At 35.7% G+C, this 21,620-nt stretch overlaps 2 protein-coding genes across 4 annotated transcripts in view; one reads left to right on the forward strand and one right to left on the reverse strand.

Annotated features, from left to right (window-relative positions):
• Nucleotides 1-8,601, forward strand: part of LOC127854273 (T-complex protein 1 subunit beta-like) — a 461,928-nt gene extending 453,327 nt beyond the window's left edge. The window contains exons 4-5 of the mRNA XM_052389345.1: nucleotides 5,171-5,282; nucleotides 8,482-8,601. Coding sequence (XP_052245305.1) covers nucleotides 5,171-5,282; nucleotides 8,482-8,519 — 150 coding nt within the window. The 3' untranslated portion in view covers nucleotides 8,520-8,601. The remainder of the gene's footprint in view (nucleotides 1-5,170; nucleotides 5,283-8,481) is intronic.
• The window catches only part of LOC127854265 (uncharacterized), a 463,099-nt gene extending 442,525 nt beyond the window's left edge, over nucleotides 1-20,574 (reverse strand). The window contains exons 1-6 of one of the 3 annotated variants that reach the window (XM_052389336.1): nucleotides 19,986-20,574; nucleotides 19,560-19,689; nucleotides 19,249-19,428; nucleotides 18,400-18,462; nucleotides 16,377-16,560; nucleotides 14,885-14,976 (exon numbers count right to left, since the gene is read on the reverse strand). In XM_052389336.1, the coding sequence (XP_052245296.1) occupies nucleotides 14,885-14,976; nucleotides 16,377-16,560; nucleotides 18,400-18,462; nucleotides 19,249-19,428; nucleotides 19,560-19,689; nucleotides 19,986-20,246 (910 nt within the window). In that variant the 5' untranslated portion in view covers nucleotides 20,247-20,574. The remainder of the gene's footprint in view (nucleotides 1-14,884; nucleotides 14,977-16,376; nucleotides 16,561-18,399; nucleotides 18,463-19,248; nucleotides 19,429-19,559; nucleotides 19,690-19,985) is intronic. The other 2 variants (XM_052389335.1, XM_052389334.1) reach the window with 2 other exon arrangements.
• Nucleotides 20,575-21,620: the final 1,046 nt, after the last annotated feature.

Genomic DNA, 21,620 nt, shown 5'->3' on the forward strand with positions numbered 1-21,620 from the left:
ACTTGAAGTCACCCTAGGGTGACCAGAAGCCGATTCATGTAACCCTTTGGTGACTGCCAGCCGATTCTTGTCACCCGGGGTGACTATATAGAAGCCGATGCATGTCACCCTGGGGTGACATGAAGCCGATTCTAGTCACCCGGGGGTGACTAGCGTCGGCTTGAAGTCATCCCAGGGTGACATGAATCGGCTTCTAGTAACCCCCGGGTGACTTGTGGGCCATTTCAGGTCGACAATTTCCCAATGAGCAATTATAATAGACAGTGTTGCCCACACCTTGTCGGGACGTTTCGCAGCAACATTTCATTTTGACACATACGAAATTGGTTAGTTATGCTTTAAAAACTTTAACCTTCAGGATGATGATGGTGATGAATATGATGATGATGATGATGATGATGATGATGATGATGATGATGATGATGATGATGATGATGATGATGATGATGATGATGATGATGGTGATGGTGATGATGATGATGATGATGATGATGATGATGATGATGATGATGATGATGATGATGATGATGATGATGATGATGATGATGATGATGATGATGATGATGATGATGATGATGATGATGATGATGATGATAATGATGATGACGATGACGATGACGACGATTGTATGTGGATTGATATAGTGGCGTGTAGCCTGTTTGACGGCAACGAACAATTTTTCTTTTGAAAGTATATTACACAGAACCCACAACAAGCATTGACCAGGGGAACCTTCTAGAGATTTTGGAAAAATTTCAACTTGTTATGTACAAAATGGTATACAAATGGTGTCACTTATTACATTTCATAATTGTATATGGTATATTTTATAATATCATTGTGAACTTCTTTCGCATTTAACCAAAACAACCTTATTTAATGTTGCCATGTGAGTTTACGGGAGGCGACATGTTTACTATATCATGGGTTAAAAGCAGTACTCTTGAGTCTTGTCAACTGAATAAAAAATATGGATCGGAGATTGTTTCAATTGAATCTTAATAGGATATACAACAGTACATGTATTCAGCCAATGTGTGTGTCTTACCGCTATTTCCAGGTCTCCCTCAATCCAGTGCAGATCTTTAGTCGGGGTGCAGAAGAAGAAAAGGCAGAGACTGTAAGATTGGTAGGGCTTTGACTTGTAAAATCATTGTGCTGCTTGTTGGTGATATTTCAGCGTTTTTTCCCCAAGGGGAAAGGTACCTGTACCCCTACATTTGGGAATTTTTTAAGTCGTGAAATCTTCAAATTGGGAAAAAAAACGAGTCGCGAAAGCAATGAATTGGGGAAAAATTAGAGTCGCATAATTGATGAATTAGGAATCTTTAAAATGCATCTTATCTATCATTAGGGGCTATATTCTGCATCACAAAGCATTTTAAGCTCTAGCAGGGATCGAAATTAACACTCGCACACTCGCAAAATGCGAGTGCAAAATACCGATTGCGAGTTCAGTTTTAAGCCTTTAGTATTTTTTGGCAAGTAAAGAAATAGTGAAAAAAAACAATGAGTAATATTGCTAAATGCGCTCGATGTCGTAAACCCTAAACCGTAGGTCAATTTATAGAACGTCCGAATACCCGTGTGCAGAAGCGCGCACCTTGTATGTAGACTTGAATACTTATAGTACAGATACGCGGATGGTATTGGTGCAAAGAACATGAAACAGTCTACTTATTTACACGTGTTCATTGAACTTGAACAGGCATGGCGTCGAAGCGAAAAATAAAAAGTTTCTTTTTGCCCACATACTGAAATAACAGCACGAAAGATAAAGCAAAGTTAACCATTGGGTTAGAAAAAAAAACGGAAATTAAATTGTTTCCAGCAAAACTTGCGAGAATATTTTTGATTTTGCGAGTTGGTATAAAAGCTGCTCGCAATGTTTTGCAAGTAGAAGAAAAAGTTAAATTCGAGCCCTGCTCTAGGTTTTAATAGAAAAACTACTAGTGATGATATTTTGACAGTCATATCATGTCATGTGAAAATTGTGTTATTGGCACTTCAGTAGGAATGTGCCTGTAAATGTAAAAAAAAAATATCTTCTAGTGATAGGCATAATCACTGAGGTTGCATAAAAAATAATATTAATAATTGTGTTTTAGCCCTTAAAGGGGCCTTTTCACAGATTTTTGCATGTTTTGAAGTTTGTCATTAAATGCTTTATATTGATAATTGTAAACATTGCAAATTATAAGCTCCAGTGAAAAATCGAGAATAAAATATAAAAAAAATGAAAAAAAGTAACCCACAACTGGGTTCGAACCACTGACACCAGGAGTCCTGGGGTAAAAGTATAAACCATTTTGACCACTCGGCCATCCACACTCACGCAACATAGAAAGTATTGTATACTTTGAATAAGCTATCCGCGTAGTTTCACAAAATTTAACGACAACAACAGAACTCTCCAAATTATTCAATCGTTTCGCGTTGCAACGCTTTATAATTTACAGGTTTTTAAATCGTCAAAAGATGCATATATTGGCTATTTTATAGCTTGGTAAATGTTCAGTATTACTGTTTCCTCACAAATATCATAACTAAAACGATAATTTGCGAATCTGAAACAACTTTTTAAAATTTTGTCAATTTATCAAAACGTGAAGAAAAGGCCCCTTTAAAAGTCTTACAAGCCCTGCAATATTTTATGTGAAAACTTAAAAAACAAAATAAAAACAACAACAACGAAACTTGGACTGGTTTGAAATCATTCAACAATGAGACAGTGAGAGTAGCCACAGATAACCAAAATGAGTTTTTAGATCAAAATGCTTAATTTACGAAGATTTTCAGAGTAAACTGTACGATTGAAAAGAATCGTGTTTAACTCGCCTGTTTAACTTGCAGATTGCAACAAGTCTCTGCTAATGTGCATTCTTGGTTCAGGAGTAAACTGTAATGTTTCAGTGTGTTTTTTCACCATTTTGGGAATGGGGCCGGGTCCCTTTGGATTGGGAAATTCGCGGCGTTTTGACTAACACTGGGAAATCAGTGTTGTTGTTGTTTTGCTCACAAATGCTTCAAAATTGAGGATACAAGTGTGTTAAGTATTATATTTACTAAGGTTGATCTTATATGGATGGGAGATGAACAAAATATTTCATACCTAAAAAAAAAAACAATTTTTTTGTTTGGTTCCATTGGGAATTTTTAGCTCCCACTTGGGAAAAATATATACTATTTTACATTGGGAATGCGTCTGGCTACTGGACCCAATTTTGAATGAAAAAAAACACTGTTTCCATAATCCCGTTTAAAGTTTACAACTTCGCTTCATATTGATTGTTTTGATATGGCACAGTAATATGTCGGATCAATAAAATGGACGTTTTCGAAAAACAACAAAGGGAGAGCACTAATAAGAACTAGTGACTCGTTAGTGTTCTTAATGACGTTAAGGCTCGAAATTCACGAAAAGAGTGATTCTGATGAGGTGTTTTCGTTCTTTTGGCAAGTATTAGACTTTTCGGTATTTAGTCATATAGTTTTTGCCTGTCACAAGGACCGGCGATATTAGAAGCTTCGCCCAACCGTAAAGAATTTTGCCTGACAAGACCGGCGCTACGGCCTATTCAGGAAGCATGCATTTTTTTAAATGGGTATCAATTCATGTAGTCCGTAGTAGTTGACTTCATTTTTGGGCCTTGCTTAGTAACCTGCATGGTGTGAATTGTAAAAATACTTGTCCCATTTATAAAGATTCGTACTCTTGCTGGACGTTGATCTTGCCTTTTGCAAATTGTCTTAATACTGTTAACATCTAAGTCAAGTTGCATTTAATTCTGTCAAAAAAAAGGAGATATGGAGCAGACTTGAAAGCTTTGAAATTAAAGTAAGACTTGGACCTAGAGGCAATCAGAATGAATCATGACTTCTTGCATCTTCTCAAAAACCGAAACATTTTACCAAAGCTCATTAAAATTGTTCTGACAAAAGATTTAGGAGATAAGGAGCGGAAAAGAAATCTTTGAAATTAAAGTAAGACTTTGACCTTGTGGCAAACTGTATGAGTCATGACTTCTACACATCATCCTCATGACCTAAACATTTTAGCAATCTGTATACAAGATATGGAGTGGACACAAAAAAGGAGATTCGAACCTCTGATCTTTAAGGTGCCACCTTGACCTTAAGCGGGCATGACTAAAGGTCCTAAAACTTAAAGCAAGTTTCATGAAAATCTGTCAGGGTTTGGAAATAAGAAACGATTACAAAAGGGTTACTGACTGATTGACTAGCAAACGACGATAACAATCCCCTTATGGCTTTGTGGCGGGTCATTTACAACACAGGCTTTCAAAGAATTGGATCTATGTATTGTCATTTTGCCAAACTGTATACAAGTCCCTTTAATACTACTGAGGTAAAGCATGGTATAACAAAAAGTATTTTAGACAATAAGTTGAATAACTAAACAAAATTGTGTCATTTTTCAATTCAGTCGTCATTTGTTGGAGCTATTGCAATTGGGGATTTGGTGAAGAGCACACTTGGACCTAAAGGCATGGTAAGTGAATAACTCAAAGCACACCCATAATTTTCTTCATATAGGTAATTTAGTTAATTGTGACATTATTTTTTAAGCATAGTATTCCTTTCTTTTTTTAGCTTATTGCTTTCCAATTATTATTCCAATATGTTTTAACACCATTCTTGTATAGCAAAACGTAGGGGGTGGGGGGAAATGTTAGTAAATACCCGTTTTTGCATGTTTTACCTTCCAGGTAAATAAATGAAGATCAGTCATCATTTTCTTTAACAACACTGGTTTATACAAAAAAAGATTTATAAACAATCTTATGGACTTAAACTGTTAAACCTCTGCAAAATAGTAGATACTAAGGAACATCGTTTGCTGTCCTGTTTGTTGTCTAGTATTGTTACCTTTTATTTATAAACCTTTTGAAATGTATGGTTTTTTAGACCTGCTTTAAGAAAAGGGGTTTAATGCAAAGGCTAATGAGGGACAACACTTTCCGCTTTTATTTTATTTTTTGTTGAAAGGAAGACTCTTTTTTATGGAAATCCAGGTAAGGCGGAAAGTGTCCCTGATTAGCCCGTGCGGACCGGCTAATCTGGGACGACACTCAAAGCACAGCATTACATCCCTTTTTTCACAGAGCGAGGCTCAAATATTTGGCTGTTGTTTTTTCGTATCGTATAGGACAAGATTCTTCAGAGCATGGGTCGAAGTGAGAAGATACAGGTGACCAACGATGGTGCCACCATTCTGAGATCCATTGGAGTGGACAATCCAGCAGCCAAAGTGCTTGTTGGTAAGGGACCTGTGGAACAGGTGTCAAAACAGCTGTTTAAATAATGTTGAATACTCCTAAACATATAATGTTCAGGCTACACATTTGACGTACTTTTCCCAATAGGGGAAAAAAATCGCTGATAGTATTCTTGATCAGCAGGCGATTTTGGCGTTAATTATTTAATGTGGGATTCTGGAGATATGTCATATCAAACAATTATGTCTTAATGGGAATCCACACCTATTTTCTTACCCAACATAGCTGTGATGCAGAGTGGTGACGATTTCAAAAGTCTCTTGTATAATTTAAGAGCATAACATGCCATCGAACAACAGCAAGTAAAAATTTCAAATATTTAATATGGTAAACATCACGCGCGAAAAAAAAACATGGTGAATCCACGTCAGGCAAAGCGCTTATTCTAGCTTCCAACTTGTTAAGACACACAGAAATCGAGTTACTCGTTATTAATTAAACAAACAGTCAGTATCTTTACATGTATTTGGTATTTTATTAATAAAAAAAAGTATATTTTATTAATAGAAAATAGTAAATGCATGCGCATGCGCGGATAGCAACTGACGGATATTCGAGGTCACGTGGTCATCTAGCCTAATATCTTTTGGGATATCAGGTTACCTGGTTATCGGGCTGATTTAAAGACATGTGACAGGATAAAGGTCGATAGCAGGCCAGAGCGGGAAATGCCCCTAAATAAACCAACTGATATCTTAACCGTTAGAACGCTAGATAAATGTAGTGCTCGGCCACTCCTGAATATTGACAAAGCAAAACATTTAGACTATACAATAAATTGTGACCACTCGTACCTGTATCAGAAAATATACGTTTTACGTTATATTAATACCCACATGTACACGTGTTTTTCAATTTAATGCGCCGTTTGACAGCACGACGAGGTACCCGCAAAGGGTAGTTTCCGAATATTCATAAAATATAAAATATATATAAAATATAAATATAAAATATATCGTTGTCAAGGAATAAGTTTGTAAATGCGTATATTTGCTCTGTTATGCGTAAATCAATTTTTTCAACCCGAACGAGTTCACTTGCTATTGATCCTATATCATGTACCACTACTAAATGAGCATCGTTCTGGGAAAACGGGGCTTAATGCATGCCCATTAAAGTGTCGTACCAGATAAGCCTTTGCAGAATGCACTGACTAATGAGGGATGACACTTTCCGCATTAACTGGATTTTTGCCAAGACGACATTTCCCTAAGCGAAAAATACCATTGAAGCGGAAAGTATCCGCTCTGATTAGCCTGTGCGTATTGCACAAGCATTAAGCCCAATGTTCCCAAAATGAGGCTCATATTATGTTATGTCTTTTCTATGAACATTTTGTGCTAGCTGTGATTAATTGTCGTAGGTTTTTATGTCACTATGCATCTGCAGATGCCGTAAGGCATCACGCGATTGACATCTCCGTTATTCCGTCCGTCTGTCCGTTTGTCCGTAAGAGATTTACTCTAGATGTCACTGTACGTATAACACCATAACCCCCTATTCACAAGGCTTAGATACTTTCCTGGATGCTATATTTGAGCATTCTCAAAATACCTATTTCGCAAGACCTCTTTTTGACATTGACGTTGACTGAATTTTGGACTTAGAATAATTCAGAAATCACACAGTCGTCGTTAACCAAAAATTACGAGTTTTGTATTTCATCAACACCGCTTGGTACAAAGCTTTAAAACACGAATGGATGGAACACTTGCGACAACACATCACCTGACCTCATTTTGACCTTGACATTGCCATTCTTTTATACTTATTTGTAAGAGCCAATATATCGATACTGAAACGGCTTTCACCGCTGGCATCAGCGTTTATTTTGTTCGCAGCTTCTTGTTTTACCTAAAGTTCATACAAAAACGTAGTTAATTAACTAAGATGTCCGTAACATGCATATGAAATAAAAATTATCTCACAAAAACATCTTTTTAAAAGAAACATGTAAATGTATATGAACTAATTCAGAACTAATATACTCTACTTATATTTCTTCTGCCAAATAAACCCCATCAACACGCAGTTATGACAGTTGAGACATACACGTGCAGGACCATATATTGCTGCATCCTTCTCAGTTTGACCCGCTCTCCATACATACATTCCAAAAAAGAAAAAATGACCGGTTTTCTTCATATTCCCGTTTACCAAGAACCTTTACTTTAATGTGTAAAATAAACATGTATTTCGAGCACACGGACAATCGAACATACCTTGAAGTTCATGATATCGTGATAATCGAAACCTGCCAACTCTGCCAGTCCGCTGAAGCCGTTCTCAATGTCAAAATTTGTAAAGCGACGGTTAAAACAGTCGGACTCGATCGACTCGTGTATCGGCAATAAGGCAAAATAAACAAGGCGCGTTTGCGATATGCATCTCGCTTTGGGGAATGCTTAATGAATGTGCGTTGTGTGTCATCCCTGATAAACCTGAGCAGTCCGCAAGGCTATTCAGGGACGACACTTTCCGCTTTTCTGGTAGTTTTTTGTTTCTTAGCGAAAATCATGCTCAGCCGTAAATTATCGTTCCTGATAAGCCTGTGCAGACTGCATATGCATTAAGCCCCGTTTTCGCAGAGTGAGCTATATATTTATGCGTGCTTTAAGTTTCAGATTAAGTTGTGAAGTTGGTGGCAAATTTCAAAGTACACATCTTTTTACAACCGAATTGGTCCGATATCATTATGAAACGTACGCGTTTTTGAAATTATTTTGAACGCGTGTGTAAAAAGCATTGTGAGCTAACAGAATTGAATGTCATTGCTAAGTGTAAAAGAAAATTCGAATGTGAGAAGAATATTTTAAGAATCTTATGACATTTCAAATACCTTTGAAAAATATCGTTTAACTAATATCAATATCAATATTACAATGATGAAATCATTAAAAAACAAACAAAAGAAATAACATGGTTTAAAAGGCTTCAAACTCCCATCTACACAAAGCGCGCATTTCAATGACAGACATAATGACAGCTGATATTGTTACCGTGATATTTATTTAGTTGATTAAAAATCAATATTTTGTAAACGAATCACGGGAAAGGCATGTTAGGTGAAACACCTAAACATTACAAAACTCAACAAAATATCTAATGATGACGTCATTCCTACGAAACGCCTAATTAGAATTAATATTTATTTGAAGTTTCGTAAAAATCCGACTATCAGTTTCAGAGATTTACCGAAGAAAAGGTCCTGTATGCTAAATAATTCAAAGAGCCATAACTCTGCAAAAACCCCTACGACGACATGGCGACCACATGCACAACTAGATATTGTACTGATAAGTTCCACGAGGTGTCGGTAAATCAGATCAGGTTTACGAAGAAGAAACACTGACAAATTCCATTTTCGTGAAACACGGCAAAATGATGTTACAACGCCTGAATGTCAGAATTCTGTGTTGCTGCCTTTTTCAAATCAATCTTCATAATGTGTATAATTGGTAAAATATTTTACTTGGAATTGCATTTTTCGAATTTTAATATCAAGCTTTGAATAATTGTGTATTAGCAAAATGAAGAATTAACACTTTATGCAGATTTTGACGATTTTTCTTCCTTCTCAGAAAATGCATTGCCACAATTTATGAGCCGCGTTCTGAGAACACGGAGCTTAGTTCAAAGGCGAAAAGAGTCGTCCCTGATTAGCATGTGACGTCCGCACATGCTTTCCGCTTTTATGGTATTTTTCGTTTAAATGAGGTATTTTCTTAGCGAAAATGCAGTTAAGGTGGGAAATATCATCCCAAATTGACAGTCCACACAGGCTTATCTGGGACGACACTTTACGCACCGCACATGCATAAAGCACCGTTTTCAAAGAGTCCGGCTCATTTATATTTACCTTAACCCTTTGCATGCTGGGAAATTTGTCTTCTGCTAAAATGTCGTCTGCTGAATTTCTAAAATTAGCATTTTCTTCGATTTTTTTCTAAGAATACTATCAGAATAGCAAACAGTTTGGATCCTGATGAGACGCCACGTTCTGTGGCGTCTCATCTGGATCCAAACTGTTTGCAAAGGCCTTCAAAATTCGGTTCCCGCACTGAAAGGGTTAACAAAGAAGTGGAGCCTTTGTCAACTGTTACTGACGTTTGGAGAATGAGAACAAATTAACCCATTTATGCCTAGTGGACTCTCCCATCCTTCTAAATTGGATCAATTTATTTCCAAAATTAGGGATGTCAAATATATTTATTTCTATATTTATAATATTTCTTACAGAAATTCCTTTAAGCAAACAGCGAAGACCCAGATGAGACGCCGCATTAGGCGGCGTCTCATCTGGGTCTACGCTGTTTGCAATGTTCTTTTTTCAGGACGCTAGGCATGAATGGGTTAATAACGCTACTAAATCTTACAGACTAACACTTAAAAATGAAAGACTATACTTTAACAATCAGATGTTTATTTGACATAAGTAGACGACACTCATTTTCTTGTCACAAGCAATAATTTTTGTAGAAAGTAGTATCCCATCAATACCTGCTTACATTTATTTGGCTATTTAAAATATAAGCGCACTTTACTTGACTGAACATAAATGAGGTATCATTGATATACTGCGAATGGTAGATTCGTGTGAAGTTTTAGATATATTTAAAGTGCAAAGGTAAAATAGATATATTTAACACGATCCTCACAAAATGTTGCATTCCTCATAACGGTTAATTACCCTTCATATATGCATGTGCTGGGCGATACACTTTTTATTCGATTTAAGCTGTGACAACCCGTTTCGCAATAAACCCGTTTTGCAATAATGGTATTGCAAAACGGGTTGGAATGTCTATCGTTATTAGATTTATAAAAAACAACCTGTTTTGCCATAAACCCGTTTTGCAATAAATACATCACGCATGTAATAATTAATTCAAATAGATTGGTAACGGTAAAACGGAAGTTTCAATTGTCGTATTTAAATAATATTATTCTAAAGAGAGATATAACTGTGAGATATAATACGATAAAACAAAATGTGTATAGAAAGTACTTAAGTTAAGATAACCCAGAAACACAATAATATTATTGAAAAATAAGCGTGTTGAAATGTCTAATTGCAATGTGAATTTTTGTGTAACTGCCCATTTCGCAATGCACTCATTTTAGACCAAAAACATTACATATATACTAATTGATTCCAAGTGATTGGAAGCGGTGAAAGAAAGTTTCAAATGTTGTATTTACGGATTTTCTTTTTCAAAATAAGACAGAAGTGTATTTTCGACCAACAAATTGCAGACGACGAAAGTCATGATTTAATGTGATGAAACAACACAGAATGTGTATATTAGGTGATTTCTTACTAAATTGAAGAAAACCTAGAAAATGGAAACTTCTGTTGCAAAACGGTTAACACTATCTTATTGCAATATACTATTTCTATAACCACCCGTTTTGCAATACACCCGTTTCTCAATAAATTAAGAGCACATGTACTCATTGATTTGAATTAAAGGATGAAAAGACAGAAGTGTTAAGTTACGACCAACAAATAAAAGAAATCGAAAGAGATCAATTTCATGAGTCAATGTGATGCAACAATACATAATGTCTATAGAGAATGAATTTAACCAATTTCGGACTAAGGTTATGAAAACCAAGATATGAAATAATGTCAGTGCAAAATAGCTTTATTGCAAAACGGGTTTTTAGAAACAAAATAAATTGCAATTAGACACTCCAGCCTTTTGGCACTAACATTATTGAAGAACGGGTTTATTGCAAAACGAGTTGTTTAAGAGCTATGCTGTAAACAAGCCAAAATGTATGTGCTTAAGTTTATAAAGTCATTGGGCATAACAAGTGATCACTTTTGCAAAGATATATACGAATACATCTTCATAAAAGATAGAAGCCGAAAACTGTACATTTACAATGTCAAACTGAGTTCTTTGTAACCATAGTTATTCCGTTTCTAAAATCAAGGTTTTTCAATGTTTAAGCACAATTGTCTATACTATTTTACCAAAGAAATAAATGCCATCAAATTGCTGTGTTTACCCGACGAAAAGTTCGTAAGATTTAACAGAGTCTTAAACGAACTGGGTGGACGTGGGTGGGGGTGATATACACATGTGATTAAACGATGAAATAAATACGGAATTATTGTAAACAAAAACAAAACAAAATGCATTCCATATTAAATTGTCTTACTTAAATTAAATTCAAATATTTTTGACAGATCAACATAATAGTAAACTCCAATCATTTTAAGGTTATGTTGAGATCAACCTTACACTAGAAATGAAAGCAAACATGAGGCATGTTGTAGGAGTGTTGCGTTGAATCAGATAAAAATAACAACGAACTTCGACGAAAACCTGTTCAGTAGTTGAACTGTGATGTAAACATCCCTGATAGTATTTCGTTACCAATCGTTCCTAATGACATTTTTTCGATACAACCTGAATAATTAACAAAAGAGATAATTCATGTTTACACCAAGCATTTTTGACTTAATTATACTGATTATATACTATTCATTTGTTATTTGGTCAAACGTAATTACATGAGGGTAATTGCAATTTAGTTTGAAATTGAAGTCAGCAAATACATGTAATAAAATATGTACCAAAATCTTTAAATCGGGGTTTAAATATCCGTTGTTGGGGTATGACATTTGTCCATTTTTTTTTAAATGTCCGTGTCAAAACCGGTGGTACTAACGCATCAATTTATGAACGGCTATTAACCGTCACACTGAATTACGACCAGTTCTTGATCCATTTGAAAACAATATTAGGCGCTTCTTTGGGGTGTATATATCGAAACATGTACATATGTTCACGCAATCATACAGTGAGTTTGGTTTTAGGTCACCATACCAACACAAGGGGGCTCCCATAGCACCATACTACAACAAACTTGAATATATGTCAGTTAAAACCAAATATCTTGATATTTCACCTAGAATTCCAGATTTGTCGAACGTTCGCTTATAAGGTAGGAATGTTCGGAATGACCATACACACTCCGAAATACTCACAAATACACCATGCATCATTGGGATATAAATCGTCCGTTTGCAGAAGCAGATTGTACCAATTCATCAGCAATGAAGCCATCCGAAATTTAAGCTGGTGAAGAAAAGCACTTAATTTATACATATTTGTGTCAAGAGGACTGTGTCTGTAATTTGGATCAAGGTGCATCGCGCTGCCTGTTCGGTAGACTGCCTGTTTTTTAGCAGTTTAATTACTTTTGTATTTGTATGTACCCATCCATCGACAACATCACATTGTAATTGTTTTTATGAAGTTTCAAAACAATGCATGTATTGCCCATCGCGTAAAATTGATTTCATTAGGCGCAAGAGAGACCGCATGGGTTACTGAATCTAGGCAAACTGTGTAAGGTCATACGTTCCTAACCCACGTCATATATGGGTCTAAACGACACTTACGACCATTTGTTGCATTGCTTGGATAGGTCTTGTCGTGCATTGCATTTATCACATTCCATGTTGACCACATTTCGTTTATTTGACAATCATGGATATTTGGTGACATTAAGGGCTGCACATCGAGCCTTCGTTAAACATGACACGGAGCTCTCGTTTTTTAAATACATTATTGGAGTGCATACGAATAATAAAGTGATCAGAACATTAAAGAGAATGATATTTTTTTTTAAATTTATATGTGCATTTTACGATATACAAACATGATTTGCATGTACATGTATCTTATAAAAAAACTGCTGTATTTAAGACGCAAAAATATCATTAAACGATATTAATATGAACAATACTTTACCAAAGAATGTTTATGTAGTCTACAGTTTGACTTACAGTCCGTTTAAAAATTTTGAAAATAGTTTATACCCGTCGTTTATTTTGTGACAACGGTTTACACAATCAAGATGATTCAAAAACCTTTTATATGGACACGTTTTTTTCCTAATCATGTTAACAACATGGAATAAAGTTCATGCTTAGTTTCTTACACATGAAATGAATTCTCTACAGGATCCTGGTATTTGTCCTGGAGACCAGATCTTGGAACTAATATATCTTCACGAGGTAACATGTTATTTTCAAGGCAAGAGGAAAGGTTACAACTGTTACTGCGTGGTTCCAATGTATCTTCACTAGGAAACACGTGGTTGTTATCAGGGCAAGATAATCTGTTAATGCATGATTCCAATGTATCTTCACTACGGAACACATGGTTATTATCCGGGCAAGATGAAAGGTTACAACTGGTACTGCTTAGATATTGTTGTGAACAGTCACTATTAGTTCCCCTTGGATGATACTTGCCTTTTAGAATTCGTTCTTTAATATTTCTAAACGTTTTAAGAATGCAGTGTTTAATACTGCTCTTTTTCTTCACATATCCGTTACTGCACTTCGCTTTGTAAGTGTTTCCATCCCACGACGCACACCTCTCTGGAAAAGTTTGATACGGTAATTTTGGTTCAGTGAGTGAAGTTTCATTGTTTTCTGTGGATAAAGAACGATTTAATTCAGTGATATTCATATTGTTAACAGTCCTTGGCATTTCCACAGGTGAGATGTTTAACATATTGCACGACGAAGACCGTTTGTCCAATAGAAGTTTTGGTTCTGTGTGAGATAAGTCACTGAGTCCAGTCGCAGAAAGGTCGTTGTATTCAATCGAAGGGGCGTCTTTAAGAATGTCATCGTCTTTCCATCTGCGGCAATCTGGATATGCGAACCCCATGCTGTCTTGAAAATAATTTTCCAGAGTTTCTTTCTCCTCAATATCCGAAATTCCTGCTCCAGCGGTAATGGCGCGTACGAGCTTTGAGTAGACAAACTCCTTCATTTCTTGTTTAGTGAAGTCGCAGTGGGCCCGGTAGCGAAGGATGCGCGGGATGAACGCGTCCTTTTCATAAACAATGGTGATCAATTTTCGATTGCGTAAACCTGAAACAAATAGTATCAACTTAATTTAATTAGAAAACAGTAGTCGAACAATGTCCTATTTGACAATGCGAAGTTCTAATTTTGAATCGGTAAATGAAAACACACGTTTGCATGAAAAATGTTAAACAAAATAAACACGTGGATAAACAAACAATCGATGTGGATATATTGCATAAGAACAACGTGCATGTGAATAATTTGCTTCTTTCTTCGGTCTTTGTGTTTATCAATTAGCCCGTTCATTATGCTTTCCATCGTTCGTCAATATTACCAGTTTGATTGTATGGTCAGTTAAATATTTCTGTATAACGTCGAATTCGCTCATTTGCGTCTTTTTGTTAATATAAAAACCCTTTGATGTCTAAGCATTCAATAACATATGATTTTGTACCGGTATCATGCTATTCCGGCATAATTGTTGTGCACTGTTTTGCATGGTTAAATAGTCAGCCCCTCAAACCCAAAACAACATAACGGCGCCTATAAGCTTTAGACTTTTATTTTAAAAAATGATATTAATATATATATGGTTTGAAGAATATGTATTACTAATTCTTGCTTTTTCTGCAGACGATATAGTAAATATGTATGTAAGACATGTATGCTATATATAGTGGGTTAGGGGGTTTGATCATATCGAGGTGGTTTATTGTTGTATGTCCAGTGTTAGACCTACCTTTTGACAAGGCTCGAGCAAACTGCACCTGGAAATCGCATTTTGCGCTCCGCAAGAACTTGTTGGATATGATAATCAGCATTTTACGACACCTGCAGTCAAGAAACATGTTTAGGCGTTTATGTTAACATAGTTATAATGCTGCTAGAGTGGTTGTAGCTACTGTTGTAGTTGATGGCAATATATCTTATCATGATACAAATAATGGTAGTAGTAGTAGTAGTAGTAGTAGTAGTAGTAGTAGTAGTAGTAGTAGTAGTAGTAGTAGTAGTAGTAGTAGTAGTAGTAGTAGTAGTAGTAGTAGTAGTAGTAGTAGTAGTAGTAGTAGTAAGTAGTAGTAGTAGTAGTAGTAGTAGTAGTAGTAGTAGTAGTAGTAGTGTAGAAGTAGTAGTAGTAGTAATAGTAGTAGTAGTAGTAGTAGTAGTAGTAGTAGTAGTAGTAGTAGTAGTAGTAGTAGTAGTAGTAGTAGTAGTAGTAGTAGTAGTAGTAGAAGTAGCAGTAGTAGTAGTAGTAGTAGTAGTAGTAGTAGTAGTAGTAGTAGTAGTAGTAGTAGTAGTAGTAGTAATAGTAGTCTAAATGCGTAAACAAATAAGAGGTTCAGCGGTTTTAATATTCATGTATATTATAATCCTCAATTGTAAGTATAATACTTCGTTTACATTTGTCTACCGTTTTTTAAACATCTTCCAAATGTTTAGACCGATTAAACTAAATGACCTTATAATGTGGTCTGCGATTTATAATTATTCACGCATAAACAATGTAGATAAAACGAATTATATATCTGATGAATCCTAGTACTTTCTAAAAAATTGTGAAAGGATCGATTCCATATCGCCATTAAAGCTAGTATTTCTCGATTTTGTATTAATTTTTGCGGATATGGCCTGGTGTTTGCTTAAATTCCAAACTTTTAAAACGCCTCTATTCACTAACGTGACTTTTGGTGCATAAAATATTAAATAAGCCTCTTAGATAGGCCGCGAACATTGGCGATCAATCTTAAAGTTGGTTAAATGTCTTCGCCTTAGACCAATTTTTTGGACCTTTGTTTGTTGGATCAATATTTGTTCTTGTCTTTAAGTGGTAATTTCAGTATGAATAAGTTATTTTGAGTGCTTCACTTGGTTAAGTTTAACTAATGACAGGTAATTATTATTCCAACTTTGATATTTTCTACCTTAATATTTCAGAAAAAATATTCTTGATTAAAGTTTCATTTTTTTCTAAAACGAGCGCTGTACAAATTCCGTTTTTCCCGTCATCTAGAATGCATTGCATTCCTTCCGTATAAACTTTGATTTGATTAAACTAGTTTACAGTACGGACATTTATCTTCTCTTCGTTATGGTCATTCTATATGTTTATACATAGAGTTCTGTGTCAGGTAAATATTGACGAGCTACAGCACTGTTCAAAGAAAATGAATATTTAAGTAAGGTTTCTTAAGTAAATTACACATTTCACTCAATTTGTTTGTTATAAATATAACCTCTTTTCAATCAGGTAAGCGCTGATCGGGCACTCTGCGGCCCCAGGTAGATCATTGCGACCCGGCACAAACAGTTTTAGTCCACGCTTGCCCTCCAGTTCATTGATCAGCTCCTTGACGAAAGCAAAATCCTCATCAGTAAAGCACACGAAGGCGTCGTAAAAGGTCTTCGAATGGTTTTCAACTGGAAAATAAAACGAGTGTTTTGCGTTCGGAAGAAGTAAAGTGGATATCTCAATAAAATTGAGTTAGTTTGCGAACCTGACTTAAAACTGATAAATATGCTTACTAAACAACCTGTAAATTGAAAAACAGAAATCCATCAAAATCCTAACGCGTTTATTACTTTAACGCCATGAATAACAACCATTTTTGCATTTGTGTTTAGTTTGATGATATTGCTGGATTAGATTTTTGCCGTTTTCATCAGTATTCTGTCATATCACTGCGGCATGTTTACATTATCCCACTTTTTCTGGATAAGCTACTTTTCCTCTACTAGTAACTGTGTACATGCCAGTAATTGACGAAGCTCTGCCAATTTTGAATCAAATGTAAGGACGAATTGTTTCACAAAATATTGTATGACCTATCCGCGCACAAGTGATGCTAGGGAAAGGGGATCCTCAAATCTGCAGTCGAGCACTTTACAAACTGAGATAATTGAATATGTTTGTGTTATGTTTACACGGTACTTCAATGTTCGAATATCTATACATAGTATCGATATTAACTATATGTTACAGAAGCCTTATCGTAGAATTATAGCGATATTATCATTTAAACTAGAATAAAAAACAACAAAACACTTAAAATTGTACAAACCTAGCGAATGTTATATTAGTTTATTTGGATATTTTATTGAGCTCATAATTACGGACTCGAAAATACGACAATTGAAAACCTCAATGTCATCACAAGGAATTAAACTCTCGTAAGCACCCGATAGTCTTGTTATTATACAATCTCCACGCAGAGTTGTCGTTCCTTGCTCTCACATACAACTCTGCGAAAGGCTCAGGATGCCATTTTGTCTACCAAATAGCTAAAACCGAACAAACGCATTCAATGTATATTTGATTGGATATTTAAGATCGCATGCATTAAATTAAGAAATATGACTTTTAAATGTGCGATAAATCGTGCAAAAACTTGCGAGTTTTAATGCAACTCTTTGGAACTATTTTATTGCCCATTTACGCAGATGGAATCATTCCACGCACTTTACAAATGTAAACAATTGAACATAATGTTTATTGAGTGACGTTAGGAATTGCTTCGACGTGTGTATGTATGTTGGTTTTTTAACATCAAAACACTATATCAATTTTATAATTATGAATTAAGACTGATATAAGATATCATGGTATGAGATGGTTTACTTTAATGCAGTGAATGCAATGTAACCGTCGTGCAAGAGATTGTTTAGTATACTGTAACCTCAATGATGAACGCTTGGTATGATCATGACATGAATGAGACGCTTTCATAACAATAGTCCGATCTGAGCCCAACACAGAGGTGAATGTATTGTAACCGTCGTGCAAGAGATTGGTTATTATAGAGAAGTTTAGGTAGGTGTTGAACTCAGTTTATTTAGCGAGCGACAAAAACCCTGTACACAGCGCCACCAGGCTTTCGAACGTGCAAACTTATATATGTTCGACACATACATAGTATTGTATTAATCACATGAATATTTCAGCCTTTATTTTGAAACTAAACAAAAGAAATATGACAGACAACGACTATACATTACGACAAGAAAAACAAAAACAAAGCAAAATTACTTTGTTGCAGCCTTGATCTGGAAATGATTAAATAATTTTAAGTCTAGGTTGCGAGGGTGTATTTCGACAATGGGCGGCTGATAATAGAATAACAAGCAAAAGACCGATAACCTATTTACTTTCATAAACTAGGTAAAAACAAAACACTTCTATTGAAAAATGTTTAAACGTCATAAACAAGATTGTCGTAACCGATAATGGAACAAAGGAGAGGGGCCAAAAGATTGTATTACCATCGTCCTTTGTACTGAACTTGGTTTCATCGACATTCATTTCGTCGTACCAGTCGAACTGTTCTGCAATTCAAATGCGTAAGCTACATGTAGAATCGCTATTTACGAAATATTTACTAAATATACTTCGGGCGTAGAGTCAATGATAGACGAATTATAAAACAACAAAACTTATTAAGCAAATATTGTGAACAGCCATAAAAAAGTTCATTCGAACATAAGCTCCACCCTCACATTTTATTGTGAGAGACTGTCATTTTTGGCCTCAGACAAAAGACAATGTACCAATCGATGTTTCAATCGGACATAAGCTGAGCTGTAAAAGCTATCAAACGTTTAAGTCATTGACCATTATCTTCATTCTTAATGTTTTCCTTTGATTATATCACAAACGCTTTGCAATTTGTGCTTAAAACAAAATGAAATTCATTGTTTATGTATCTCATTACATGTTAACGAATACAGAAACACACGGATAACACTAATGACACACTCTTATAACTCAAAATCTCAAAAACTACAACATCAACAGTCAGCATTATTTAATATGACGAGGGAGCTTATGTCAAGGTGAGTTTTTGAAAGCAGTTTAAAAAAAACCAAGGTGAGCTTTTGTCCAGGACTAAAAATAAACGGATGAGCTCCTGTCCGAGATAGTTATATTGGGATGACATAATGTCCCCCCATCAAATTTGACGCGTGAGCGTATGTCCGGGTGAAAGTTTCTTCTACATATTGAACATAAATGCATTTTTTAAATAATAAAAAAGCAAACATTCAATGGGATATGCCTTCGAAAATAAAGAATAAATGAATACTTTTTTCGGGTTTGTGCACGTAGATTCTTACCGTCTTCATGTCCGCCATCAGCACCGAACTTTGTCGGTTGTGGAAGGTTTGCACCTAATTTTTTCGGTAGCTTCAGATCTACACTGGACTTCGTCGGTTTCAACATGTCTACACCTGACATATTCGGTCTTGGTAGGTCTTCGTGTGGAATTTGCTGCCCATAAACGTTACAGTCGTTCACTGAATTATGAGATTGGAACATTTGAACAAAGGACAATTAACGTCTATATCTTTGGCTTAATTGATATAGGGCCTCAATTAAAAAAAGCATTGAACCATGCATAAGTCTAAGATGAACTATGCTCACTTACAAACTGTGTTTCTGCAGTCTTGGATGACGTCATAGCGTTCTAGAAGCATTAGGAACTTCCAAAGATTTCCGATCGTGGCATTGTTTTTGTTCCAAAGCTCGAGAAATTTCAGCGTTGGGCTCTGCGATTTCTGTTTAAGGAGCATCAATGTTAAACATTATCATATTCAAACTGTAATTCGAAACGATACATATTACATATATAAGCAAATAACCGGCATTTAGTAATTTATGTGACACGACACCCTTCCATGAAGCTCCTATGCCGCTCAATACTAGTAAAATGCGAGAAGTACGTGTTCCCGTCTTTATGTTATATAAAAAGCCACGCTATTTACTGGGAAAGCATGCGGTATAAATAATGAAACCGAAAGCAAAACAAAGTGAGAATGATTAACAATTTGAATGTATTTTTTTATTTAAATACCTTTAACTGTGCAAGATCTTGGCTGCTCATTCCAGCAAGCTCGGCTAGTCCGAATATATCACTGAACGTGTCACAAGGTTCGGAGTCTATTTCGACAACCAACGGCTCACCCTCGGAGTCCAAGAAACTCGCCAGCTTCTTCCGCGATGGTGTTTGAAGTGCCAGTATTGGCAGAAAACGGTACTCTTCCGGTAGTGTTAGTTCGTCATCGTCATTTTCATCACGTTCTCTCGCCCTACTGTCGTGCGAAGGATACTCCATATTGTATGGTTGTTTCTTGTAACGGCGATGTGGACGCTTTTTAAGACAGGTGTGGACCAGTTAAGCAAACCCAATTACATCGCTTCGCGTCGCGTTTAATCTTCTGTTTTATTTCAATGTGCTTTGTTTAGTTGCCTGTACGACAATATTCGCTTATCAAAATAGCGAATGGACATTCCCACGTTGTGAAAATTAATCCTGAGTGGCGTTTACTGCGGGTATTAACATGTTTTGTCTTTATACAATTTAACATCCTGTTTAATTTAACATTAAATCGATATCGATCTGTTGGGGAAACACTGGAAAAATTCCCCTGCAAATTTTGGCTGTTTACGCAACCAAATGCACGTATAAAAGATTTTGAAATACGGCCTTATCGATAGGGATCACCTAACTGAAATCGATTTCTGGTCGCGTTATCTGCTCTGTTATCGACTTTGGTGATGTGTCAAAATAGATTAACAATAAATTATGGCATTTTAAAGGCAATTCATAAATATTATAATAAGCCTTGGTGGTAAAGCGTAAGTGTAAAGTAACATTCATTATAGCGTATCAAAAGAAGTCTATAATGGGCATATACGCGTGATATTTAAGACGGGGTTTATAATTGCACAATAAGGATAATATCGTTAACGCAAGTAGTATCAGCATATTAACTGAACTTATAAACCGGTCATTGGTTGAGGTTTTTTTTAATATAAGATATCCAAAGCCAACGCAATACTGATCTTAATGAGTTTGTAAATGGGACGCGGGGTCAATTTCTTTTTATACTCTTAAAAACGGAATGTATCATTTAAACGTCATAAGCGTGGCTTGTTTGACGGCGGGAGTTTATTTTAGAGGGCGGCGCCCAAGAGAGTGATGTCCGCTCTTTAACTAAAATTGCTTAAGTAAGATCAACATGAAATTTTTTGGTAATATTTGTTGGCAAATAATATAGACATATTATGTTCTTAAAGGGGTCTTTTCACGTTTTGGTAAATTGACAAAATTAAAAAAAGTTGTTTCAGATTCGCACATTTTCGTTTTAGTTATGATATTTGTAAGGAAACAGTGATACTGAACATTTACGATGCTCAAAAATAGCCAATATACGCAACTTTCGACGATTTAAAAACCTGAAAGTTATAAAGCGTTGCAACGCGAAACGATTGACTAATTTGGAGAGTTCTGTTGTTGTCGTTATATTTTGTGAAACTACGAGGATTTCTTATATAAAGTATTAAATACTTTATTCATTGCGTGCGCGCGGATGGCCGAGTGGTCTAAATGGTTTATACTTTTACTCCAGGACCCCAGGTGTCAGTGGTTCGAGCCCACTTGAGGGTTACTTTTTTATTTTTTAAATTGTATTCTCGATTAGTTACT

Source organism: Dreissena polymorpha, chromosome 12 (assembly GCF_020536995.1).
Source record: "Dreissena polymorpha isolate Duluth1 chromosome 12, UMN_Dpol_1.0, whole genome shotgun sequence".
NCBI classification, from domain to species: domain Eukaryota; kingdom Metazoa; phylum Mollusca; class Bivalvia; order Myida; family Dreissenidae; genus Dreissena; species Dreissena polymorpha.